Source organism: Entelurus aequoreus, linkage group LG14 (assembly GCF_033978785.1).
Source record: "Entelurus aequoreus isolate RoL-2023_Sb linkage group LG14, RoL_Eaeq_v1.1, whole genome shotgun sequence".
In the NCBI taxonomy this organism is placed as follows: Eukaryota; Metazoa; Chordata; class Actinopteri; order Syngnathiformes; family Syngnathidae; genus Entelurus; species Entelurus aequoreus.
In genome coordinates, this window is record NC_084744.1 from 11,932,067 (window position 1) to 11,959,981 (window position 27,915).

The 27,915-nt window shown below is 38.2% G+C and overlaps 2 protein-coding genes and 1 long non-coding RNA gene across 4 annotated transcripts; 2 read left to right on the forward strand and 1 right to left on the reverse strand.

The window, feature by feature from the left end:
• Window positions 1–12,923, forward strand: LOC133664359 (DCN1-like protein 2). 2 transcript variants are annotated; one of them, XM_062068900.1, is made up of 7 exons: window positions 1–52; window positions 847–1,063; window positions 3,786–3,954; window positions 7,988–8,118; window positions 8,936–9,018; window positions 9,262–9,358; window positions 12,182–12,923. In XM_062068900.1, exons 1-7 carry the CDS (start codon window positions 50–52, stop codon window positions 12,259–12,261), a joined length of 780 nt encoding a protein of 259 aa, XP_061924884.1. In that variant the 5' UTR covers window positions 1–49; the 3' UTR covers window positions 12,262–12,923. The 2 variants fall into 2 exon arrangements, with proteins under 2 accessions (XP_061924884.1, XP_061924885.1); XM_062068901.1 differs by lacking the exon at window positions 1–52 and adding an exon at window positions 62–209.
• LOC133664362 (uncharacterized) lies at window positions 12,423–21,501 on the reverse strand. Its single transcript, XR_009828573.1, has 4 exons — window positions 21,468–21,501; window positions 18,759–19,027; window positions 18,453–18,497; window positions 12,423–12,540 (listed from the first exon to the last, which is right to left on the reverse strand). It is a non-coding gene; the product is annotated as an uncharacterized LOC133664362 (long non-coding RNA).
• Window positions 18,935–27,570, forward strand: LOC133664361 (growth hormone-regulated TBC protein 1-A-like). Its single transcript, XM_062068903.1, has 7 exons — window positions 18,935–19,064; window positions 24,820–24,978; window positions 25,057–25,181; window positions 25,310–25,406; window positions 26,529–26,701; window positions 26,769–26,954; window positions 27,033–27,570. Exons 1-7 carry the CDS (start codon window positions 18,974–18,976, stop codon window positions 27,132–27,134), a joined length of 933 nt encoding a protein of 310 aa, XP_061924887.1. The 5' UTR covers window positions 18,935–18,973; the 3' UTR covers window positions 27,135–27,570.
• Window positions 27,571–27,915: the final 345 nt, after the last annotated feature.

The following is a 27,915-nucleotide window of genomic DNA, read 5'->3' on the forward strand; positions in this document are numbered from 1 at the left end:
CAATGAGAGGCGGTCGGGCTACCGAAGTGGTCACATAGCGGGTGTGAAAATGGTAGGTAACCAAAATAAACAACAATCCCACTCATTGCGTTCGGAGAAGCGATGTGTCACGCACCTGACCCACTCGCCAATTTCCACTCTAAGTTCAGCTCGTGTCGCGTTTTGCTCCGGTTACCACTGTGTGATGTTCGCTCTTGTTTTGACGGAAGGTCAGTTGATATTTTTGGGGAGCAAGCTAGCTAGGAGCTACAAGCCGCAGCGTTTGCTGTTTGACAGTCGCGCATGCTAACTAGCTACACAACCAAAACAAACCACACCGTTTGAAGGCCACGCTGACATGTAATATTCATGTTATAACACATTAGCGGTGGCTAGCAGCTACAAGTTATGAGCGTTAGCCGGTGGTGTGTTGTGTAGCCAATGCTAGCTTATCGTCTATTTGCTAGTAATCGCCACACTAACTTTGTGTCAGAGCGCTACATCACGTAATAATCCTTATGACAGTCTGCAATTAAAGGTTGGCAACAAACCTCACATGTATATACGTGTCATATTTAGCTTGAATCAAATTCACCATTGCACTATTAATGGGTTTGTTATGAACACTGCAGGATGGCATCCCATTACATGAGTTAGTCAACAACTCCCCCATCTGAAAAGCACATGCTTTAGTTGGACGGGATCCACTTCCAGTGTGTCCTAAGTGTCTTCACACTTGCGTGAATGTCTGTGGAGGTGTTACTGGGGCTGCTTGTTTGTCTCTGTGTTTATTTGGGGTTGTTGACAGTGCTGCGGGTTCTGGCTTCACCCCTCCTTGACCGCCTGTATGACCTGTCGCCCCTGCAGCATAAGCTGAAGTCGGCGCAGAGGGACAAGGTGCGGCAGTTCATGTCCGTCACGCAGGCGGGCGAGAAGACGGCCGTCTACTGCCTCACACAGAATGACTGGAAGCTGGAAGTGGCCACCGACAACTACTTCCAGAACCCAGACCTATACTGCAAGGAGTCCATGAGGACGTCCGTTGACCGCAAGAAGCTGGAGCAGCTCTACAATCGCTATAAAGGTACATGTTGGACTAGTTGTTTACATCTACTCTGTTTGCTCAGAAAGTTGCCCGCAGGGGGAAGGAGTTTTTATTCAAAAGCGGTGTGTTGCTTAGTTGACTGATCATTGATAGCAGCAAAACAAGTTTTTCCAACTTAACCGTCAATTTTTTGATAGAGGAACTTGCCCCACGAAGCTCAGCAGGTACTTCGACAGCAAGATATTTACCTCACCAAAGATGCACTCTTTAAAAGTAGGGGCACAACTTGACTGCGATTAGGGCCTCAAAGTGTATTTTAAGGAAAATAGTAGGGCTGCAACAACTAATCGATTAAAATCGATTATAAAAATAGTTGGCGTTTCATTTAGTCATCGATTCATTGGATCTATGCTATGCGCAGAGGCTATTTTTGTATATAAACCTTTATTTATAAACTGCAATAATCAAAATAAGTATGGTGCCAGTATGCTGTTTTTTTTCCCAATAAAATACTGGAAAGTATAGAAATTTAGTTTGTCTCTTTTATCCGATTATTAATCGATTAATCAAAGTAATAATCGGCATATTAATCGATTATCAAATTAATCGTTAGTTGCAGCCCTAGAAAATAGTTGAAATAAACAACTATTTTTCTGCATGCCCTCTAACCTTCATTATTTTTTCAACATTGAATCTGCACTTTTGACATGTGTGCGTTATTAAAAATGAAATAAAAACCGCACTAAGATCACAGCCCCCCAGACAACCCTCCATATGCAGTGTATGTGTAAAATAAAAATTGATTTACATGAAACCAGTATTATCAGACAAGTGTTGTAAAGACGATTCCAGTGAGATAAGTTGTCTGCGATAAATATTTAAAAAAGTTATGGACTTTTAAAACGGGTGAAAATGCACTAAATTACGGTCAACCTCTTTAATACAAAGTCAAAGGAGCTGAAGATTTTCTCTGATATTTTTGTTAAAAAATATTATAACTTTCTTAATATTTACCCCATTTTAAAAAGGTCGGTATCATTGGAAAGCTTGCTGAACAAAGACACAGAAAACAAATGTTTCACAATGTATTTTTTGTTTACGAAATTAGCGTTGGAAAAGATGGAAAATTTGAGTAAACATGGCTGCTCGGATTTGACTTGTGATTCAAAAAGGCATTGGGTCCGTGTGTGAATCGATCAGTTAAAAAAATAATTGGCACTAATAAATGAATAACTTACATTATAATTAGGATGAACATTTTACTCACCGTAGATTTTTAGCAGGGGACTTTTGTGGCATGAGTCCTTATTAAATTTTGATATTCTGAATAAACTACGATATGTGTTCTAAGTCATGAGTTTTTGGTGCTTAGTGGTGGTGGAAACAACGCAAACCCAGTTTAACTCTGAAAACTGGGGTCCGGTCGCTACTCACGATGGCGCAATCAAGCGTGAAACGCTAGACCACTGCGTAGAGCCAGCCAGCAGCAAATAACACACGTACCTAATCACTGCTCTCATGTGCACTTTATTGCAGCGACTGTGTGCAAAATATTCCCACATATTCAAAGTTTCGTGCATTCCATGCGGTCCAGGTTTGATATATTTTATTATTCTTTGAACAATTTAGCGAAACAAAATATTAATCAAAGCGTTTTTCTGCTCGATTAATCGCTGCAACTCTTAAGTACGATATTAGCACGATCTTTTGCTAATAATATCGCACGACGACAGTTATAATAGTTGATATAAGATACGTCCTATACAATATATAGTACGTGGCAGCAAACGGAAATATTTTTGTTCTTATAAAAGTGATAATAAAATATATTTTCTTTGATGGCTGTATCTTTTCGCATTCATCACTTTCACTTATCGTCCACCAACATGTTGCTGTGCGATGTTAATTACGATGAAGATTTTTGTGTTCATGTTGTAGTACCTCAATACACTATTACTTTTAGTAAGCAATATACTTGTACTTAATATACTTAAAACTATATAGTATATTAAATATAGTACTTAAGTATATTACTTACTGTGGGTAATAGTGTATAATAGTGTACCTCAATACACTATTACTTATAGTATAAGTATATTACTTACACTATATTACTTACACTATAAGTAATAGTGTACCGAGGTACTACAACATGAACACAAAAATCATTGTAATTTACATCGTACAGCGACATGTTGGTGGACAATTCAGTATCACAAAGGATAGCATTATAAATCTAGCACAAGAAGTCCTAAACATTACGTCGATTAAGAAATATAGACTGTGCTGTGATGTTTATTGGAGTTTGCGCTTGCTACACGGCTGCGAGAGCATGCTGGTGTGCATTTGTTTCTTTTTCAATCAGTGAGTGGCTTTAAAAGATTATTTGATGATGTTTGTGTTGTTTCATTATTTGATTACATTCACTGGCAGGTTACACACTGTCCAGTTCTGATGTTCCCTTATTGACAGAGCAGCGCTTTCCACCTGTGGTGAAAACACTAACTGAATCAGGATGTACTGTAGTGTACCAAACTGAAATGTCAATTTAATAGATGCTATTTTAAGGTATTCACATTGATTTAATTGTAACCAAGTCACAGTTTAGTACACTGCACCGGACTGTACCGCTTGGTAGAAATAAGGCTATTGAGAGGTTTTTCCTGAGGCGAAAAAAGGGGAAGTGGCATTTATTTGTGCACCCAGCATCTATTATAGCAGAAGCCCCTATTTCATAAAGTTCTGTATTGTCGCCTGTCAGATCCCCAGGACGAGAACAAGATCGGGATCGAGGGCATCCAGCAGTTTTGTGACGACCTCACGCTGGACCCGGCCAGCATCAGCGTTCTGGTGGTGGCGTGGAAGTTTCGCGCCGCCACCCAGTGCGAGTTCACGAAGAAGGAGTTTCTGGACGGCATGAGCGAGCTGGGGTAAGTGTTGACATCGAGCGAGGGGGTAAGCTGAGCATAAACATGTTCTGTAGTTGGGAAGGTCTATGAGTATACTGTATGTAAAAATAGAAACCTTAAGTAGGGGAGGTGCTAGTGACTCGAGTGTCAAGAGTTAAAGGCCTACTGAAACCCACTACTACCGACCACGCAGTCTGAGTTTATATATCAATGATGAAATCTTAACATTGCAACACATGCCAATACGGCCGGGTTAACTTATAAAGTGCAATTTTAAATTTCCCGCTAAACTTCCAGTTGGAAACGTCTATGTATGATGACGTTTGCGCGTGACGTCACGACGGCAACGGAAGTATTCGTACCCAATGTGTCACCATACAAACTGCTCTGTTTTCATCAAACAATTCCACAGTATTCTGGACATCTGTGCTGGTGAATCTTTTGCAATTTGTTTAATGAACAATGGAGATTGCAAAGAAGAAAGTTGTAGGTGGGATCGGTGTATTAGCGGCTGGCTGTAGCAACACAACAATGAGGACTTACTTGGATAGCAGACGCGCTAGCCGATGCCAGCCGCCAACCGCATCTGTGATCGGGTGAAGTCCTTCGTCGCGCCGTCGATCGCTGGAACGCAGGTGAGCACGGGTGTTGATGAGCAGATGAGGGCTGGCTGGCGTAGGTGGTGCGCTAATGTTTTTATCATAGCTCTGTGAGGTCCGGTTGCTAAGTTGCTAAGTTAGCTTCAGCGTTGTTAGCAACAGCATTGTTAAGCTTTGCCAGGCTGAGAATTATTAACCGTGTAGTTACATGTCCATGGTTTAATAGTATTGTTGATCTTCTGTCTATCCTTCCAGTCAGGGATTTATTTATTTTGTTTCTATCTGCATTTGAGCCAGATGCTATCACGTTAGCTCAGTAGCTAAAGAGCTTCGCCGATGTATTGTCGTGGAGATAAATGTCACTGTGAATGTCCATTTCGCGTTCTCGACTCTCATTTTCAAGAGGATATAGTATCCGAGGTGGTTTAAAATACAAATACGTGATCCACAATAGAAAAAGGAGAGTGTGTGGAATCCAATGAGACCTTGTACCTAAGTTACGGTCAGAGCAAAAAAAGATACACCCTGCACTGCCTCTCTAGTCCTTCACTCTAACGTTCCTCATCCACGAATCTTTCATCCTCGCTCAAATTAATGGGGTAATCGTCGCTTTCTCGGTCCGAATCTCTCTCGCTCCATTGTAAACAACGGGGAATTGGGAGGAATCCTTCCTCCTGTGACGTCACGCTACTTCCGGTATAGGCAAGGCTTTTTTTTATCAGCGACCAAAAGTTGCGAACTTTATCGTCGTTGTTCTATACTTAATCCTTTCAGCAAAAATATGGCAATATCGCGAAATGATCAAGTATGACACAGAATGGATCTGCTATCCCCGTTTAAATAAAAAAAAATCATTTCAGTAGGCCTTTAAAGGGGAACTGCACTTTTTTGGAATTTTGCCTATCGGTCTCAATCATTATGAGGAACAAGAACACACATGTCTTTTTTGAGGGGGGATTTAAAAAAGTTATAAAAAAACCGCTTGCAAGATGCGGCTAATAGGACTCACCATTGTAGCCTTCAAAGCCCTCTAAAACAACTTCACAACTAAGGCTGCAGCTAACGATTATTTTTCTATCGATTAATCTATAGATTATTTTTTTCGATTAATCGGTTAATCTATAGATTATTTTTTCGATTAATCTATAGATTATTTTTCCTTTTACCGATTATTTTTTTATTTAAAATGAAGATGAAAAAATAAATGTTGGCCCGTTTTTTCAAAAGGCATGGCTTTTATTTACAAAAAAAAGAAGTATGGCCACTCAGTCAACATTGACAACAACATGACAAAATATTCTGTAACAATGTAAACATTTAAAACTTTTAACATTTAACAAAATTAAAAGTAGCTTATTTGCTTTTTAATGTGCAAATATAAAAGTAAACATCAAGTGCAAATCTTAATATTCTGCAATAGTATAAGCATTTCAAAAGTAAAAGTATTGCTTATTTTGGTTTAAAATGTGCAAAAATAAAGATTAACATCCAATACAAAAAAGTGCAAAACTAAATATTCTGTAACAACAGTGTAAACATTTCAACAAAAGTGAAAGTATTGCTTATTTACTAAAATGTGCAAAAATAAAGATAAACATCCAATACAAAAAAATGCCAATCTAAATATTCTGGAGCACTGTAAACATTAAGTATTGCTTTTAAAATGTGCAAAATAAACATCTGAAAATAGGCGCTCAGAAGGGGTCGATGTGGCTGGAACTGAGAGGTAATTAGCCTTCACCTCAAGCCAGGACTGCGAGTGAGCTGAGCTGCAGTTTAAGTTTCTGGAAGGTCAACGGGCTCATAGTGATGTTACCAGTAGTTGACTGGGAGGTGTTTATTATCATTTGGGGAGAGTCCACTGCCTGATGCTCACCTGCTAAACACCTATCTGCTCCACGCTGAAGCGCTGACTACATGCGCTCTGAATACGCACTGCTGATTGGCTGGTAACGTTTTAAATACGCACTGCTGATTGGCTGATAATGCTTTGTGTGTACCAATCAGATGGTTGTGTGGGTGGGACAATGCTGCGTGCTGAGACAGAGGCAGAAGGAGCAAAGCAGCTTGTTAACACTTTAGCTTTAGCTTAGAAACTCGTTCGGTACACCCCCGTACCGAACCGAAAGCCCCGTACCGAAACGGTTCAATACAAAACACGTACCGTTACACCCCTAGCAGATACAAATGACACATTCAGGTTTTTGTGTAATGATGACAACGTATGCTCACGCGGACGATTGACTAGTTGATGGTTTTCTTTTCAAATGTTCGTTCATAGCCGTTGTGCTGCTATGATAGGCCATTTCCGCTCGACACAGTGTGCATACAACAACATTATTAGGCCGTGTATTGAAATACTCCCACACTTTTGACGACTTTTGGCGTGATTTTTTCCCCCTCGCTCGCACCGTCTGCTTTGCGGTCCGCCATGACGGTAGTGTGACGTAAATATGCGACGCGTCGACGCACAAAAACGATGTCGACGTATTTACGTAACCGATGACGTCGACTACGTCGACGCGTCGTTTCAGCCTTATTCACAACCCTCCATCAACATTTTATATACACACTGCAAATCTATATATAATTTATTAACAGATACGTTCATAACAATATGTACAGTATTTACCATATTTTGGTCATTTTAAGCAATACCGGAACTTCTTTCCTCGGCGCGTTTATTTTTGTTTCTGGAAACAAACACGTATGTGTTCTAATCATGGCAGACTTGGTAACAGACAACAAAGACAACTATTATTTGGACAAATGAGGATACACAACCTTAACTTTCTGAATCTGTTGGAGCAGACGGAAGCCGAGTGGTGCTTTGAGCCAAGCTATACCGAAATAAATGGGTGCTTACCCAAATCAACTGGAAATGTCCCCGGTCCAGCTTGACCAAACGGACAACTATCCATTTAGTCAGTCACTACAATACTGATCATAATATAAGCACATCACCGTACAACTACAGTACATACGCTGTTGAGTTAGCTTTGTACAAACAAGACATGAAATGTGGCCTAAAACTTTACAGACACTGCAATATTATTGTTCTTGTTGTTCAGTCAATACAGATTGGTGTCTTATCACATAGTGTTGTGCATTACAAACTCAAAAGCCATTCAGCTGTTGACGCAGAAGCTAGCTTACGGCTAATGCCGTAGCATGGCGATGTGGCAAAATAGTTCCGTAATGTTCGCTCTTACAATAACAATGTAACAACGATTATTACAAGTTAGAATGCAAAAAAAACCAAACCTTTTCTCTTGTCTCTCATAATGATTGTGAACGATAGGCAACTTTTTAAAAAAGTGCAGTTCCTCTTTAAGTTTTTCCTATGTTACATAAACACTGTTGTAATTAACTTTATGGGTTAATGTGGCGTTTGCTGTCGTGGTTAACTTGTCGTTAATCTAGCCTCTCTGTCTCCCACCACCACCCACACACAGGTGTGACAGCATCGACAAACTCAAGGCCATTTTGCCAAGATTGGAACAGGACCTGAAAGACAGCCTGAAGTTCAAGGACTTCTACCAGTTCACCTTTAACTTTGCCAAAAATCCCGGACAGAAGGGTTTAGGTAAGGAAAGCAAACAAACATTGCGTTCTTTTGGGAGTCATAGAATTTGATCATCAAATGTAACGCTCAAGTGGATACCAAGGAAGTGGTAGCCTCATCGAATTATTTCAATAAAGTTGTGATATAATAAGAAAAAGTATTGTACGAGAATAAAGTATTTTTGTTATGGCACAACAAATTTTTATTTTTTACGAGGACGAATGGTTACGAAACAAAAGTTATGTTATAAGAAAAGATCATAGTGTTATACAAAAAAGTTGTAATATTACTAGAATAATCTTCATTCAACTACAAATGCATGGTTTTAAGTAAACACATTTTCAGCAACTTTTTTTCAACCGGAATATAGTAACTATATTTCTAATGTCAGCGATGCAAAGGTTAATTCATGTGAACTGGATGCATAAGTCTGCAATAACGATAAATCTGCTGTGTCCAGAGTTTAGGGTCAACCTGTAAATTGTAATTGTATAAGATTGAAATTGTAATGTCATAGACAAAAAGAGTGACATGGTATCATTTCAGGGGGAAAGTCCTAATTTTACAAAAATGAAGTTGGATCCTGCGAAGTGTGAATGTTTTTGAGAATAAAGTTGCATCAATATGAGGAGGGAGTGGTAGTAATATTTGAAAGGACTTGTAACATTTACTAGATTACAGAAGAAAAATATCAAAGTCAGAAGAAGAGAAGTCAGAGAAAAAAGGTTGTAATTACTGATTGTTGGACCTCACCTCTCCTTGTGCATTGTGCTCGGTAAGGTTTGGAACGTACTCTGAATAAAATCATTGTTTCTGAATTGTGTTGTTTTGCTTGTAGACTTGGAGATGGCCGTAGCTTACTGGAACCTGGTTCTGTTAGGAAGATTTAAGTTCCTCGATCTTTGGAATAGATTTCTTTTGGTGAGTCTAAACGTCAGTGCAAACTACAACCACAATAATTAACATACTTTATGTAATAATACCTCTCTGATGTTGTAAACAATACTGAGCTTTAGTGTCTTGATGAAGGCAGAAATAATCATAAAACTCTTGTCTAAAAGCCATTTATTTAATTGGCCAATACCCAGATTTATGTTAAAATGCTTAACAAAATGTAATGTGCAGGTTCCTAAACATTTACAAACTTATCAATGCTGTTTTCAGGAACACCATAAACGCTCCATCCCTAAAGACACATGGAACCTGTTGTTGGACTTTGGTAACATGATAGCAGATGACATGTCCAACTACGATGAGGAGGGTGCGTAAGTTGAACTGGATCAATACAATTGGGGGGGGGGGTTCTCAGAATTTATTAGTATTATTAACAGTAGTTAGCTGTTAAAAAAAGTTTTTAAAAAAGTCATGTTGTTTTCCAATTTCTTGTAATGGAATGTTCAAATCGTAGGAAAATTGATGTGCACTTTTGGGATAGTTAAAAGACTTTAAAAAAAAAACGTTTTTAAAGGGAAATTATATTTCAGAATCCTCACCGCTTTTGAAATTACAATAACACATTTTAGTTGTGGAATACTGGGAAAAACAGCAATCTGAGTGCGTTACCGACATTAGGGATCTTATCCACTATCAAACAAAATACAGGTGTGTACTGTATTTACTTTAAAGGCTTACTGAAATGAAATTTTTTTATTTAAACGGGAATAGCAGATCCATTCTTTGTGTCATACTTGATCATTTCGCGATATTGCCATATTTTTGCTGAAAGGATTTAGTAGAGAAAATCGACGATAAAGTTTTCAACTTTTGCTCGCTGATAAAAAAAAGCCTTGCCTGTACCGAAAGTAGCGTGACGTCACAGGAGCTAGTATTCCTCACAATTCCCCGTTGTTTACAATGGAGCGAGAGAGATTCGGACCGAGAAAGTGACGATTACCCCATTAATTTGAGCGAGGATGAAAGATTCGTAGATGAGGAACGTTACAGTGAAGGACTTGAGAGGCAGTGATGGACGTATCTTTTTCCGCTCTGACCGTAACTTAGGTACAAGCTGGCTCATTGGATTCCACACTCTCTCCTTTTTCTATTGTGGATCACAGATTTGTATTTTAAACCACCTCAGATACTATATCCTCTTGAAAATGAGAGTCGAGAACGCGAAATGGACATTCACAGTGACTGAACATGTAAATACACGATTAATAATATTCAGCTTTGCGAAGCTAAAAAAATAAAAGCTAACCTAGCTACGTAGCCAATGTGATAGCATCAGTCTCAAATGCAGATAGAAACTAAATTTTAAAAAACCCTGACTGGATGGATAGACAGAAGATCAAAAATACTATTAAACCATTAACATGTAAATACACGATTAATAATATTCAGCTTTGCGAAGCTAAAAAAATAGAAGCTAACCTAGCTACGTAGCCAACGTGATAGCATCAGTCTCAAATGCAGATAGAAACTAAATTTAAAAAAAACCCTGACTGGATGGATAGACAGAAGATCAAAAATACCATTAAACCATGAACATGTAAATCAACAAATAATAATATTCAGCTTTGCGAAGCTAAAAAAAAAATAGAAGCTAACCTAGCTATGTAGCCAACGTGATAGCATCAGTCTCAAATGCAGATAGAAACTAAATTTTAAAGAAACCTGACTGGATGGATAGACAGAAGATCAAAAATACTATTAAACCATGAACATGTAAATACACGATTAATAATATTCAGCTTGGCGAAGCTAAAAAAACAGAAGCTAACTTAGATGTGGCGGCGGGCGTTGTACGCTTTTGACGACACCCCGGCCGTCATCAGAGTCGGCAAAAAACATATATTTCCCCAAAGTTACGTACGTGACATGCACATATCGACACGCACGTACGGGCAAGCGATCAAATGTTTGGAAGCCAAAGCTGTACTCACTGTAGTGCGTCTGCTATCCTGCTCAAAACACAACACAACCTCCTGGTGTTGGTGTTGCTGTAGTCCGCCGCTCCACCGATCGCACCTACAACTTTCTTATTTGCAGTCTCCATTGTCCATTAAACAAATTGCAAAAGATTCACCAACACAGATGTCCAGAATACTGTGGAATTTTGTCGAAGAAAACAGGTATTTGAATTGGGTCCAAACACTTCCCTTGACCTCGTGACGTCACGCGCATACGTCATCATACCGCGACGTTTTCAAGCGGAAGTTTCCTGGGAAGTTTAAAATTGCACTTTATAAGTTAACCCGGCCGTATTGGCATGTGTTGCAATGTTAAGATTTCATCATTAATATATAAACTATCAGACTGCGTGGTCGGTAGTAGTGGCTTTCAGTAGGCCTTTAAACATTAGACCTAGCAATCGTACATATTACTTTATTAAAGGAATTTTGGGAAAGAAAACTGTTACCTCGATGTTTGCTGGAGTTAAGTGATCTTCCGCAAAGTAGGGAAGCTATTTATTGTGTGAATATTGTATGCATTTAAAGTATAAGACCTCCAAACAGCTTTCACACACTTATAAACACTTCCCATGCTATTAAAGAACTTCACACACTCTAAAACTTGCGTCATTTCAGCATGACAACTTAAATGGCTACTTAAATCTCAGTGTATGGTACTCAATGGTACTTTAAACTTTGTGTTTCACTGAGACCGTAGTTACTAAACCGCGAAGGAAGACTATATCCAAACCCTAACAGCTTGAACATTTAAAAATAAAAACATACAACATTTCCACAGCTATTTTCATTATACATTGTGGCATTCACTCATTTATTTTTGAATATAAATATTTTATACATTTTCATCACTTTTGTAAAGCTAGTTTTACTTTTGATTTGTTACAAAGTTATTCATCAGTATTAAATTATAGTATTAGACTTTCATTGCATAGGACAATTCTTTTATTTATTTGTACCAATTATTCTCACCACATGAAATTGATATCTTTTTGTAGTCTTTAAAATGTGTGGGAAAATTCTATTCATTCTAATTAATTTGATATATAATTTTATTTTATTATTTAATGAGAGTTTTAATGGGTTATAGAGCGGTCAAAAAAAATCCTGCTGTACAATTAATATGTGATTTTCTGTGTTCTAATACGATATTCATGTTTTTCTTTCCTTAGGGGCGTGGCCAGTCCTCATAGACGACTTTGTGGAATTTGCTCGACCGATTGTAACAGGAACAAAACGTAAAACTCTCTAAGAAAAAAAACGGACTGTTTCTTTTACAGCGACTAAATAGTTCTCTGGGGTTTGTTTTGGAAAAAAGTTACAAAAAACATAGTGGACTTGGCAAAAGGACAACAGAAGCACTTGAAATTATCAACCGTGAGAAGCAGCCTCCTTTTTTTTTTCCTACCTTGTTGCCACTTCGCCGGAGTCCTCTCTGGCTCCCCCTGTTGGATTCTCGCTCTCCTGCATCCACACTGCGCTACGAGTCGGACGCTGACACAGCACGGGCAGAACACGGGCCGTGACCTGGCTGATTGTACGAAACAGAAGAGTTTTTTTTCCAAGCTTGCTCAAAACTATGACTTGTGGACAGGGTGCTCGCAACACCACCAGCACACAAAAAAACATCAGAAAACAGACTTTACCGTACATACTGTATCTACTGAGACAGTTTACAAAGAGCTATATGAAGAATAATATAAATATGTTGAGTTTATAAATGCTTTTATGTACAGTCATGGTTTTTGATATATATATATATATATCTATATATCTTTGTATGTAGATATATATATATATATATATATATATATATAATGTATGTCATGTCTAGGTGGAGAATATTGTCACCATATGTATGTGTTGTTACCTCATGCTGGATCAAGTAAAGCCATCATGTTTTTTTCAGTGGTACTTGTCAAAACAATGCTGGCCTCAACTTTGCTTATCATTTATTTTCCCCAAGGAAAGTTGTCTCCAAGTAGGGATGAAGATATTAATGCATTGGTTCAACAAGAGTATGGTAGAGTGTAATGATTGTGTTCAAGACTAAGTGCACTACATGGCTACAACCAGCAGAGGCACTGTTGATTCAGTCACAACTCGTGTGCCATCTGAAGAACATGACTTCAGCTAAATTGGCAACAACTCAGCACTGTACAACGCTGGCATGGAAGGAGTTCTGAACTCAGAGATTGTCCTGCCAAATCTACCAGGCAGATATTGTCACTTTTCAACTACCCATTTACTAAAAGTGAATGGGACAAGCCAATTGTCCAATGTTACCACAGGTAGTGAAAGTGACCATTTCTTGTTAATCCGTGCAAGTACAGTATATAATGTTGATTTTAACACGGATCAAATAAAGCATGAGCTTTTTTCCCATAATCCCACAAGGGCATTTTGACATCGACCAAGGTTTTGATTGTATCACATATACACCATAGCATGTTGAGCTTAAAACATTGTAAATGAAGAAGACCACTCTACTTCAACACCCAATCGTCAAAAGTCCACCGGTGTAAGTGACTGACAGGAATAAAAGCTCTAACTTGTTCAGGGGATACATCACTTAGTGCCCCTTGCTGGTGTGTGTACATCTTTAGATCCCAAATAAAATACATAGGAACAACTGACTTATATTTGGGTCAATACAGTGTTTTTCATGGGAAGTTTGTAGAGGCCAATTTAGAGTATACAGTTCAAAGTTGGACTTGTTTGCATTTTAATGGGATTAGATTTTTGTAACTGCAAAACATTTGGTTTGAAAATTAGGTAAATATCTGGCCTTTTTGGGGGGTCCTAGTGAGGGTTTGAACATTTACCAGACCTATGTCCTAAAAAGAGGACACAAAAGTATTGAAATGGCAGAAAACCCTATGCTTTTTTTGTGCTACATTTTACCGGCACGAGCAGTATTCACTGGGGTTTGTCAGTCAGTCATTAATTTAGCAAAATAGCTAAAAAAAAGACATATTTTCAGGAAATGTCAGAACTTGGATAAGGAACAAGTGATTAGGTTTTTGGGGGCGATCCGGGTCACCGTCTGAATTCACAATTTTTTAAAAAGGTAATGTACTATTGGGAGATAAGGCAGTCTCCGAGTGCTTTCTTGTTTAGGCCACAATGTGGAACAGTCTTTAATTTGTTGGACTCACATTCAGGAGATAGGGGTGCGTAAAATTAATTATTTTATTTATTCCTATTCTAAATCGATTCATAATTTTTGAGAATCGATTATATATATATACAGTATATATATATATATATATATATATATATATATATATATATATATATATATATATATATATATATATATATATATATACAGAAGATTTTTGGATTTCTAACACATAACAACTATAATTGATAATATATATCGTAGATAATTGATATAATTTATTACTACTATTGATACCATGCTTTTATACATTTAGGGTTTTCCTTGTTTTAGTATTGCATTTGTATGTCTTGCTTTGTAAATTTCTATTCTCGGCTGGGATTGGGTTGGAGTTGGGGTTGCTATATTTTAATGTATTGGAATGAATAACATTCAGTGACTTTTGTAAATAAAATATATTTAACATTTTGTATATAAAACACTTTTTAGGTCAAGACTGCTCGTATAAGTACATCATCAGCCAAAAGGAGCTATTGTAACCTGTAGCCTGTTATTAATAGGTTTTACCAAGTAATATATTAAAACAATTGAGTTTAATCCAGATTCGATTCTGAATTTAATCGTCACCCCGAGAACCTGAATCAAATCGAATTGTGAGGTGCCCAAAGGTTTCCACCTCTACAGGAGATCCAAGGTTTAAATTCCTGATTGGGTATCTCTTCATGAAGTTTGCTCTTTCTTTCCCATGTGTTGGTTTTCTTCAAATACTCATGCTTCCTTACACATTTCAAAAACATGCACGTAAAGCTAATTGTTCACATTTTTCCAGATGAAAATAACAATGAACCTGATTGTTTATGTCAGTGGTTATTAACCATAGTACCAGGCAGACCCGGCTGCAGAAAAACATTTAAGGGGGGGGCATTACATTTTTTCAGGAGAACCCCTGCCAAAATTTGATTCCTGACGCGGGACCACACACGCTTGTTAAAGCTGCACTGGTGGGGCTTTGTCTGTTCACAACTGATTACTACATGTAAGACAAGCACTTTATATTCATGCTTATGGTAAGGATAGGTGTTTATCATGTTCGAAAAATGAAACAGTCGGCCATTTCTATGGTATGGACTGTTGTTATTTGCTAAAACCGCTTTCTTGTTTAAAAGCTACATACAATATTAACTCTTAGTTGTTTATGCACATAATACATGTTAATAAACTGTTTGGCTGTATTCATTAACCTCTTAAGGCCCAAGCTGTTTGTTTACATGCTTTTTTTTTTATTTCTCTTTGCTATTTGGGCTTATTGGATCCAAATTAGAATAAAAACTAAAAATCATCTTTTGATATGATGTACTTAGTACACAAATGTGTACTTCATGTGTAGTGACATGCTAATTTTTATTTTTACACTTTTTTTTCCAAATTCCATTGTATGTTATACTCTTCTGACACCACCAGACAGCAGTATAAGTGTCCATAAGTCGGCATAAGACCCCAATTCAGTAGTGTACACAATTTTGGAAATAAGAGCTAAAAGGTGCTGTCCACGCATGTGGCCACTAAGCCTTTAGAGGTTAATTTATTGTATTTCTTGGTTGCCAAAAAGGAATTCAAAGTAATATTTTGATATGGACACATCTCCATCCATCCATCCATCTTCTACCGCTTATTCCCTTCGGGGTCGCGGGGGGCGCTGGAGCCTATCTCAGCTACAATCCGGCGGAAGGCGGGGTACACCCTGGACAAGTCGCCACCTCATCGCAGGGCCAACACAGATAGACAGACAACATTCACACTCACATTCACACACTAGGGCCAATTTAGTGTTGCCAATCAACCTATCCCCAGGTGCATGTCTTTGGAGGTGGGAGGAAGCAGGAGTACCCGGAGGGAACCCACGCAGTCACGGGGAGAACATGCAAACTCCACACAGAAAGATCCCGAGGCCGGGATTGAACTCACGACTACTCGTATTGTGAGGCAGACGCACTAACCCCTCTTCCACCGTGCTGCCCTTGACACATCTCATCTGTGCATAAATTACTAGAGATCCACAGATGCGATGTGTCAATATCCAAATATTATTTTGAATCACGGGAATCAGTTTTTGGCCAAACACCGTAAGCATCAGATAATAGATTTAACTAACAGTTGTGTAGATGACACGATCGATGACTCGCCTGCTGAAGGCACCGTAGAAGTAAAAATGACATGTCTCCTCCTCATTTTCTCCCAGGTGTACAGATATTACGAACAAGTGTGGAACAAAGTTAAGTACACACATTTTGTTTTTGGCAGTGACTTCTTCATCTTGCAAGGAAAAACATCGGATTGGCTCTCATTCCTACCCATGTACAAGACAAAATTAAATATGATTAAATTTCATTTCTGTCATCATTTTTTCGTCTTATATTTATACTTTAACTAACATGTCAGTTACGTGTAATCGCCTTTATTTTGATCACTTATCGTCTTATTTTTTACCTGTAAAAAACAAAACACCCCAAAAATAAACAGCTTCCAGCTGATTCTGTGGGCAGGCAAGGGACTGGGGCCGGGACCCATTGTTGGGCCAAGAGCGCCCAATACAGGGCTGCCAAAAAATATCTGTTTCTCAGCTGTAGTCCGCATGGGTCGCAACAGTACTCAAGTTGCGATACAAATTTCCACTACTTCTGGCAGTATTGACAATCTCAAACAAACAGAAGAAGTCTGGATGTAAAGTCATAGAGTACTTTCTTAAGTGCAAAAAATATGACAAAAGTGGTTAATTGTATTTTCATTTGCACTTAAATATTACTTACATTTTATTTAAGAAACATTGTCATTATTATTATTTATTATCAATCTCGTTAGAATGTATTTATTTTAGCACTTTGTAATAGTATCTACATTTATTTTTAATGAGTTGCTTCTTTTGCAGTAAATTGCAAAATATTTATTTTTGTAATCAGCATGACCTAAGCCTTGGTAATACTATTTGTGATTAACACATGGTTTCATATATTTGACAAGGTTTAATTAGATTTATTCAGGGTATAAATGATTGAATATGATTAAATCAAGAGCAAGATTACTAATTCCATTTAGTGGAAAAGTTGGGCCCCGAGGTCAAAAATGTTAAGAAACCTTAGTTTGTATTATACTGTATTAGGGCATCCAAAAGGATAAATTGTGCTTTAGTGTTAAAGGGGAACTGCACTTTTCTTGGAATTTTGCCTATCGTTCACAATCATTATATAAGACATGACGATGGATGTATTTCTATTTTTTAAAACATTCTAACTGGTAAATAAACATAAATAAAAGTCTGCTTACAGCAGAGACAATGGGAGGTCCTCTATTCCGGCCATAAAACAAAATAAAAAACACCCAAAAGCGCCAACAATACTTCATTTACATTTCGTGACATGAATATTGACCAAGTATTAGTGATATTGTTATTATGAACGCTAACACAGACAAACTATTTATAGCGGCGCCGTTGTTGAAATGATCGACTGATCAGCTGCTTCCTCGTTTTCTTGCTCGTCAAACTTTATTGTAGACCATAAATCATGCCTCTCACCTGGATAGTAGAAGGACGAGGATGTATTCTGACAAGTTGGTATACTTTGACAGCCAATTCAAACTAAGAAATAGCGAGAACGACATGAAAAAACATTTGGTCCCACCTCCCTTTTCTTCGTGACGATTATGAGTCATTCTTCATCTAAATGGGAATATATGAACATCCTAGCAGTCGGCACCCTAATGACAGCAGAGCTTGTACAGTAAGTGATGTTTTATTATGTTTGTTGGCTCTCGTGAAGTCTGCAGTGAGTAATAATCAGTGATATTGTTGAAAAAAAACTGAACGTTGTGATGCGGTTTTGAAATTAATGCGCCGCGTATGCTTAAAATGATCAAAATACTTAAATATTAAATGTTATTATAAATGTGCCTGTTACTACATTACATATATACCTACATTATGTATATACAACCTTAATGGAGGTGTTGGGATGTTTTTAAGGGCTTTATAGACAGAATAGAGCTGCTCCTGTAGGCTCCATTGTAAGGGGACTTTTTAAGGCATTTATTTATTATTTAGAATGCATTAAAAAAATACATCCGTGGTCATGTCTTTCATAATGATTGTGAACGACAGACAAAATTCCAGTTGCAGTTGCCCTTTAAATATCCTCCAAATCATGTCTCAGCTGGTTTCTATGCAAATTGATGTCATTTGAATGTCTCTTATTGCAGTTCCTCCCCTTCTAGTCCATGCTGTAAGGTGAGACATTAGACACTCAGGTGTCTTTATTGGTTTTTACCTTGATAGGAGCGCATATGGAATAGCCTCTGCTGTGCAGTGCAACCTGTTTATTGCCATTGGAGCAATGGAGGAAGATACAAAGGGGAAAAGTGACAGGTAAGAGGCATTTAGGGACGTATTTTTCCCTCTTTGACGATATTTTTAACAGCGTAATATGAGAACTAACATTTGCAGCAGGGCTCTTCAAACTTACACATGCAGTGACTATGCAAAAGAACATCACAGACTTTATACGCTCTTTGATTCACAGGGTTTTGACTTCCGAGCTGGTTATTTTTCACCATAAAAGTAACTTAAAACTTACCAGTCAGGGCATTTGATCTCCCAGCCAGAGAAACACAAGCCAGGAGGAGGCAGTGCTTGTCATCAAGGGATGAGAAAAAGAAAGAAGAGTGGACAGAGGAGGAAAGCTGACCCTTTTCTTCTTTACAATGTGTAATAACCAATGGACGTTGCCTCAGCAGCACAGACACGTACGGCTTCGAGAGGCGTCACCATGTGGAGTCCTACAGCCAAGTGATGGACAGGTATGAAGGTGTCCTCAACAGACGGTCCCTGAGGTGGTCCAAACTCCTTCAAGAGAAACCGCATGTCAAGAAGGACTGGACAGGTATTAAACAAACACAGTAGCTTGCAATACGATGACGTTAGGATAATTGGATGACATCACAATACAGCAATTACTATACATCAGGATAATTTAAGTAAAAAGTGGGGTGTTTCGATTGGGGTTCAATGCTGCCCATCCCGATACCAATACCAATCACGTGTACACTGAAAAACAGAACTACGATTTTTTTTAAACTAGATTTTACTAAAAAAAAAACTAAAAACTAGTGAAATTAACCAGCTACATACACAGATAATTTTACTTGATAAGACATCCTAAATTAAGATTTGTATATCTAGAAATTAGCAGGACTTTTAAGATAGAAATAAGTACGAGCATTATTCAACATGCAATTCTTAAATTAAGCATCCTCGAGATCCATCCATCCATCCATTTTCTACCGCTTATTCCCTTCGGGGTCACGGGAGGCGCTGGAGCCTATCTCAGCTACAATCGGGCGGAAGGCGGGGTACACCCTGGACAAGTCGCCACCTCATCGCAGGGCCAACACAGATAGACAGACAACATTCACACTCACATTCACACACTAGGGCCAATTTAGTGTTGCCAATCAACCTATCCCCAGGTGCATGTCTTTGGAGGTGGGAGGAAGCCGGAGTACCCGGAGGGAACCCACGCAGTCACGGGGAGAACATGCAAACTCCACACAGAAAGATCCCGAGGCCGGGATTGAACTCACGACTACTCAGGACCTTCGTATTGTGAGGCAGACGCACTAACCCCTCTGCCACCGAGATGATCTTTAAAAAAATATTTTCTATGTGGGCAAAACCAAAATATCTTATTTGAATAGTTATTTCATACATTGTTTAAGTAGAATAAACAAACAAATTATTCATGCTACAATAAGATTACTCAATGAGTCAATAAGTAAATAGCTCTTAAAACTAGGGACATTTCTAGTAATAAAATGTTTATTATTTGCAAATGACAAATCATTTGAATTGTATTAACTATACATTTTTCTCTTCATTTATGGTGAGTGCTACTGACGGTTTAACAATATTCCTTGTTCTCTTCCTATATGCCTAATATGTTCAGCCTCATCCTCCAGTAAAAATAATACATAATACTTAAGATACAAATGTAGTTTATTTGCCGTAATGGAGGTGATTATTATTAGCTTAGGAGAGTGGCTCCACACTGTATGGTATGGTATGGTATGGTATGGTATGGTATGGTATGGTATGCTCTTTATTGTCATTGCACAAGTACAACGAAATGTCATTTTCATCAAAAACCCGTTCAAGATTACACCAACACTGTACATGAGTACACAACAGGAAAGGTAATGGGTCGCCGGTGGGAAAAAGGTAGACGCTGTGGGGGGCTGAGTAAAAAAAGTTGATTTCAGACTGGGCTTCTGTTGGGGGGTCCCAGTCTGGAGTGAGAAAAAACTCCATAGCAAAGCACATATACATATTACGACATACAACTTGAGACTTGCAACGAGGGGTGAAGGGGCTGGCATCCGGCCCGAAGCTGCCAGCCACTAAGGGCGCTGCTCCGTTTTCTGTCATACCACGTGGGGTGAAGCGTCGAAGGCGTAGGATGCAGGGTGGGGTATGTGTATGTGTGGCGTGTATTTTTCATGGATACATGTGTGTAAGCCTGCAGCGCGTCTCTGTTCCGCGAGCTTGGTGCTCTCGCAAACACGATAACACAGCCAGTCAGTCCAGCAAAAGTCAACAACAACAGGTGTGTGTCCACGAGAGACAGGGAAGGAGTTGTTTGCGTCTTTGCTGCACTGTCCTCTGGGAGAGTCTCGAGGTAACCTTGCCATGTCGCTTGCAGCCAAGAAAACAATCCAGATTAGTGTTTGGGCGAGCGAAAATAAATGTAAACTTTTTACTTATTGTCTTTTTCTGGTTCTCAAGTTCACCATACTTCACCATCAGAGCAGCCGGTGACTCCAATATGTTTTCAAATTTGCAATATAGTCCAAAATCCCAAATGTGACTGCCTAAAGTTCGGCTCGCCTCCTCCAATAATTTGTGGCAGCTTTAGGGTACTTTGAAAGTCTTCCAGCATCTTCCAATTCACCAGAGCAACGCTTACTCCAACCAGCAGATGGCCTGTTATCATGGTTCCAATTAGGTAGATGTCTTCAACGTCCTCAAATGAAAGGGTCTTCTTCCAAAAGTTTGTTGTGTGTCCAGCTACAACCACACCATCAGGACAAACAGGTTCCCCCAAACCAGAAATCTTGTCCATTTTGTTGAGAGGCCAGTTGATCAATTCCATTGTTTGGATTTTAGAGAGCAGTGCAAAAGGAGGCAACAAGAAAGTTAAACAAGACAAAACAAAGAAGCAAGCAGGGGACATAAGGGAGAGGAAAAGGGAGTGTCCGCCAGTGAGAAAAATATGGAGACACATAATTACCTGCTAGCTGTTTGTCAGCCGGGGGCCTAAAAAAACACAGTGTCAGTCAGAGGGAATCACTCTTTGTGATCACAAACTTTTTCACGAAAATCGTCCGATATTAAACGGCGCATGCCTAAAAAAAAAGCACACCATTGCTGGGATTCATTGAGTAACTTGTACTGAACAAAAATATATACAATTTTTTTTTCGCTCTCATTTTTAATGAGCTGAACTTAAATATCTTAAACTTTTTTTATGCATTGACGAAACATTACAATATGTAGCAATGGGCATCGGTCACATTTGAACAGATACCAGTACCAAATTGGTACTTTTGAATCGTCCTCAAACAGTACCTAAAAACAGACAGCCAACCTTTTCAATTTCATGGAATTTTGTTGAATAGAATATAGGAATTTAAATGCTCCAATAATATAAATAAAATGATAACTAGTAATACATTCACAAATAAGAAATAAAATACACCACAACTGTTGCAGCAATAAAAGAAGTCGTGCATGCGCCATTCTCGCCGTGACCATGCTTTGTGTATAATAAGGAACAGCTGTGTGGTTGTTGCTGTTGGCATATTATGGTCAACAATAAAGCTTAAAAAACGCGTCAGACTCTGTGTTTCTACTTACAAGACGTTACTTGCATGATATCACATTCAAACACTTACTACAAGTGGCTGAGTCTGCATTAATTTAACACTGAAATAAGGCACTGTTAAATACTTTTCTTACGCTCTTGTTACTACTTTTTGTGTCGGCACCAGTGTCATTATGGAACCGAGTTTAGGTACTGATCACTAACCGTAATAATCTTCTCAAATAAGTTAACACGTGCACTAGGAGTTGGAATCCTAGCTTGCGATGGAGCTTTTGTAATATAACATCTAAGACACCTGGTAACATATATGTAACGTACTGTAGATAAAATACATGAATACACGCGGGATGGGAATCACAGTGGAACTTCAATACTATGTTTCGCTTACGTAACAGAATATATGTTACAAAAATATTTGGATCAAATCACGATACATAATAATGATCAACGAAATGTCACAATGTCAACAGTTTATACCTAAAATAATAATACACACACTAGACAGGAATTGGACATTTTTTGATAAAAGATTGTTGTAAGAAAAACAATTTGATATGACAATTGTACAATATTTGACATATATTGTAGGTACAAGGCTGTATCTGTACAGTAATCTACTGTATGTATTTATATCTGCACCTCATTGCTCTTTTATCCTGCACTACAACGAGCTAATGCAACAAAATTCCGTTCTTATCTGTACTGTAAAGTTCAAATTTGAATGACAATAAAAGGAAGTCTAAGTCTAAGTCTAAGTCTAAGTATCCGTTTAACTAAACAAACACGTGCCTTAGTTTATCAGTTAAATATATTAAGGATTGAGAGCACAAAAACAAATGGAGACAAAAAAAATAACAAAAATGGCGAGTGGACCTTATCTTACTGTGTAGCAGGAGTCACCAACCTTTTTGACACCAAGAGCTACTTCTTGGGTACTGATTAATGCGAAGGGCTACCAGTTTGATACACACTTAAATAAATTGCCAGAAATAGCCAATTTGCTCAATTTACCTTTAACTCTATGTTATTATTAATAATTAATGATATTTACACTTAATTGAACGGTTTAAAAGAGGAGAAAACACGAAAAAAATGACAATTAAATTTTGAAACATAGTTTATCTTCAATTTCGACTCTTTAAAATTCCAAATTCAGCTGAAAAAAAAGAGAAAAACTAGCTAATTCGAATCTTTTTGAAAAAATGTATGAAACATCATTGGTAATTTTTTCTGATTAAGATTAATTTTAGAATTTTGATGACATGTTTTAAATAGGTTAAAATCCAATCTGCACTTTGTTAGAATACATAACAAATTGGACCAAGCTATATTTCTAACAAAGACAAATCATTATTTCTTCTAGATTTTCCAGAACAAAAATTTTAAAAGAAATTCAAAAGAGTTTGAAATAAGATATAAATTTGATTCTACAGATTTTCTAGATTTGCCAGAATAATTTTTTTGAATTTTAATCGTAATAAGTTTGAAGAAATATTTCACAAATATTCTTTGTCGAAAAAACAGAAGCTAAAATGAAGAATTAAATTAAAATGTATTTATTATTCTTTACAGTAAAAAAAATAAATTTTCTTGAACATTGATTTAAATTGTCAGGAAAGAGGAAGGAATTTAAAAGGTAAAAAGGTATATGTGTTTAAAAATCCTAAAATCATTTTTAAAGTTGTATTTTTTCTCTAAAATTGTCTTTCTGAAAGTTATAAGAAGCAAAGTAAAAAAATTTATGAATTTATTTAAACAAGTGAAGACCAAGTCTTTAAAATATTTTCTTGGATTTTCAAATTCTATTTGAGTTTTGTCTCTCTTAGAATTAAAAATGTCGGGCAAAGCGAGACCAGCTTGCTAGTAAATAAATACAATTTAAAAAATAGAGGCAGCTCACTGGTAAGTGCTGCTATTTGAGCTATTTTTAGAACAGGCCAGCGGGCTACTCATCTGGTCCTTACGGGCTACCTGGTGCCCACGGGCACCGCGTTGGTGACCCCTGCTGTGTAGCTTAGCTTAAGTAGCTAGCTAGCATGTAAGTATAGCAAAAGTTCTGTATTCCTCAAGTTAAACATACGCACATTAATAAAACGTCACCCTTTGCCAAAAAAAAAGAATACAACAGTCATACAATAATATTCAGACCACCGTCCATCCTTTTTTGAATACATTTTGACACATTAAAACTATACAGGATTGACAGCACAAAAACAAATGGAGACGAAAAATAACAAAAATGGCGGACGAGCCTTCTCTTAAGTAGCATATAAATAGCAAAACATTGGTATTCCTCAAGTTAGACGTACGCACGTTAATAAAAAACACCACTCCGTACTAAAATAAAGAATACAGCCCAAATAAAATAATATTCAGCATCTTTTTTGAATACATTTTGACACAAATAAGAATACGTACCTAAGAAAAAGCGCGTGCACCAAACAAGACGGATGTGCCACAGGAAATGAAGCGAACAAATAAAATACGCTTTTCAAAATAAGAGCCTGTAAATATAAATATTGAGAGGAAATATTATCGGAGAAATGGGACTTTGAGGGGGGAATATAATACAACAACAATGAAACATGGGCTTAATGAACAAAACTGCACCCTGATAGAAAAAATGCAATTAGTCTCTGTATTGTGCCAAAAGTATGTGCCACCTCGATCTGGTTAAAATAGTAATTGTGGTCTTTGTATCATGTTGTAATTGCATGCATGTTCGAAATAACCTCAAACCATAACCATTTATTGTTAGTAAAGAGATTTGTGCGTAAAGGCGTACCCAGCGAGCTCCGTGCCAAAGTGTGGATGACAACCAGTGGCGCCCAGGAGCGACTGGACAGCAAGCCTGGCTACTACCGCTCTCTGCTGGACATGCAGCATGACCCCAGGCTGACAGAGACCATCCACTTAGGTGCAAGCACCACCTTTCAACCAGTTTTTTTTTTTTTTTTTTTTTGCTCGACATGATCTAAAATACTTTTCTTCCAAGACGTCCACAGGACCTTCCCTGACAATGTCTTCTTCCAAAGTCAAGCAGAGCCTGGCCTGCTGAAGGCACTGTATAATGTGCTGCTGGCCTATGGACACCATAATACGCATGTGGGGTATTGTCAGGTAAAGACTGCGAACATCAGCTGTGTTTTTAGAATGATGGAACCTCTTCAAATATGCACTAATGATCTTCAAACAAAAATGTGTTCTTTCCACTTACCTTCATCACTCATCCCCATTCATTCTTCCAGGGGATGAACTTTATTGCAGGCTACATCATTATAATCACCAAGGAGGAGGAAAAAGCTTTCTGGCTGATGGATGCATTGCTGGGAAAAATACTTCCAGGTAGACTAGAACTATAGGTTTTCAAAAACACATTTCAAAAGGTACCTAGCAAAGGGTAACTCAAAATAACACCATAATTTAAACACATCTCGGGGTATGCTTCTTAAAATACCTGATGGACCAGGGGCAAATTAAATGCGATTAATACCAGAAATGTTCAGAAATCTTGCAGTTCCGCTTGCTGAATAAATGTCTAGGCCAGGGGTGTCAAACTCATTTTATATGGGGGGGCTACATGGAGAAAAATCTACTCCCAAGTGGGACGGACTGGTAAAATCACGGCACGATAACTTGAAAATAAAGACAACTTCAGATTGTTTTCTTTAAAAAAAAAAAAAAAAAGAACAAGCACATTCTGAAATTGTACAAATCATAATGTTTTTGTTTTTTTTTACAATTTCCTGTTGCGATTAATAGTATATATACTTTATTTGTCTTTATATTTTCTTAATAAATCAGTCAACTCATTGGTGTTAATTTTCAATCTATCAAGATAAAAAAAAAATATCAAAATCAAATTACAGTATGTTATTTATGTGATTTCCTCTACTGATGTAAATGGTAAATGGGTTATACTTGTATAGCGCTTTTCTACCTTCAAAGTACTCAAAGCGCTTTGACACTATTTCCACATTCACACACTGATGGCGGGAGCTGCCATGCAAGGCCCTAACCACGACTCATCAGGAGCAAGGGTGAAGTGTCTTACTCAAGGACACAACGGACGTAACGAGGTTGGGGGTAGGTGGGGATCGAACCAGGAACCCTCAGGTTGCTGGCACGGCCACTCTCCCAACCGCACCACGCCGTCCCACGTACTAACATGTGGTTTATTTTGTACATATGTAGCATCATGTACAAATATATAAATAATTGCTATTGTGACATCCAGTGGACACATTTAGAACAGCTGTTTTTTTTCTTTCAAAAATTTCAGGTTTGCAAACTCATCCCGCGGGCCTGATCCGGCCCTCGTGCCGTAGGTTTGAAAATCCTGGTCAAGGCAATTTTTTTTAGCGTTTATCAAATGTTTTATATCCTTTACTTCTCATGGAAAGCCAATGGAACAATGACCAGAATAAACAACCTTGTTTATAACCTACAATGTTGGTGTCATGGTAGACTACTACAGTCCGGCCATGCTGGGCCTGAGGACGGACCAGGAGGTTCTTAAGGAGCTGGTGAAGACCAAAGCTCCAGCTGTGGGCCAGCTCATGGACCAGTATCCTGGCATATGGAGTGTGGTGGTGTCACGTTGGTTCATCTGTCTTTACGTCGACATTCTGCCCATCGAGGCGAGGCTATAATAGATTCCAATGGTCCTGAGGTAGCGGGTGTTTCTTAATGTCGCTGTGCTTTCAGACCGTCCTACGGATCTGGGACTGTCTCTTCTACGAAGGTTCCAAAGTGCTTTTCCGGGTGGCACTGACTCTGATCCGACACCACCAGCCGGAAATCCTGCGAGCTCGCTCTTTGCAGGATGTGTGCCAGTGTTTCAAACAGATCACCTGTGGAGTTTTCACGCTGGACTGCCATACTTTCATGCAGGTACACCTTCGGTGCTCCCACGCTGGACAGGCATGAGGAGCAATCACTAATGTTCTTTTTTTTGTGTGTTTCATGCAGAAAATCTTTGCCGAACCCGGAAGTCTGTCTATGGCAACTATTGATAAACTGAGAGACAAATGTCGGCAAGGGATACAGGAAGACGAATCAAGACGGCTCTAAAGTTTCCCCGAAGTGACATAAATTACTGGTACCGGTAATCATATAGACACTATTTATACACAAGGAGACTGAGGGCAGCAAGAAAACCGCACACTGCAGCAGAGACTAGAACACATTTTGCTTCTAAATCTGTTTCATTTTATTCAAAAGGAGAGTGAGGGCAGCAAGAAAACATTAAGTCCAGCAATATCACTAAGTTTGTCATGTTTAGCTCGATATAATTCGACGACAGCAAAGTGGAGACTGTGGGACATGCACTTTTATATTTCTATGTTTATCATTATATTTATGTGTCTTATCTAAAAGGAGAGACTAAGACTAAGGACATTTCTATACATGTCTTATCTAAAAGGAAGGACATCAAGAAAACGGGCCACTTTTCGCAAGCTGTGACTCAAATTTAACTGTAGTAAGAAAACGGCACTGCCGCAGCCAAGGGGGGACTGTGGAGCACAGATGTTTTTGTTCAGAATGAGGGCAGCAAGAAACAAACTCCTGTTTTAAAGTGGAGACTGTTTTTTTGCTTATTTTTACCATCATTTCTAGCTTGGTCTTATTCCACTGAAGCAAAATGATCTATGGAACAAGTAGATTTAAATAAATATCTACCCTTCTGCCTTATCCAACAGGAGACTGAGGGTAGAAAAAACAGACAACTGTAGCTTTCTTTCCAGCTCTGTCCAAGCTGACACTAAGGGCAACAGTAAAACGGACCAAACTGCAGACTAAGGATGCGCCGTATTATCGGGGGCCAATAGTTATCGACAAACGCATTATGACA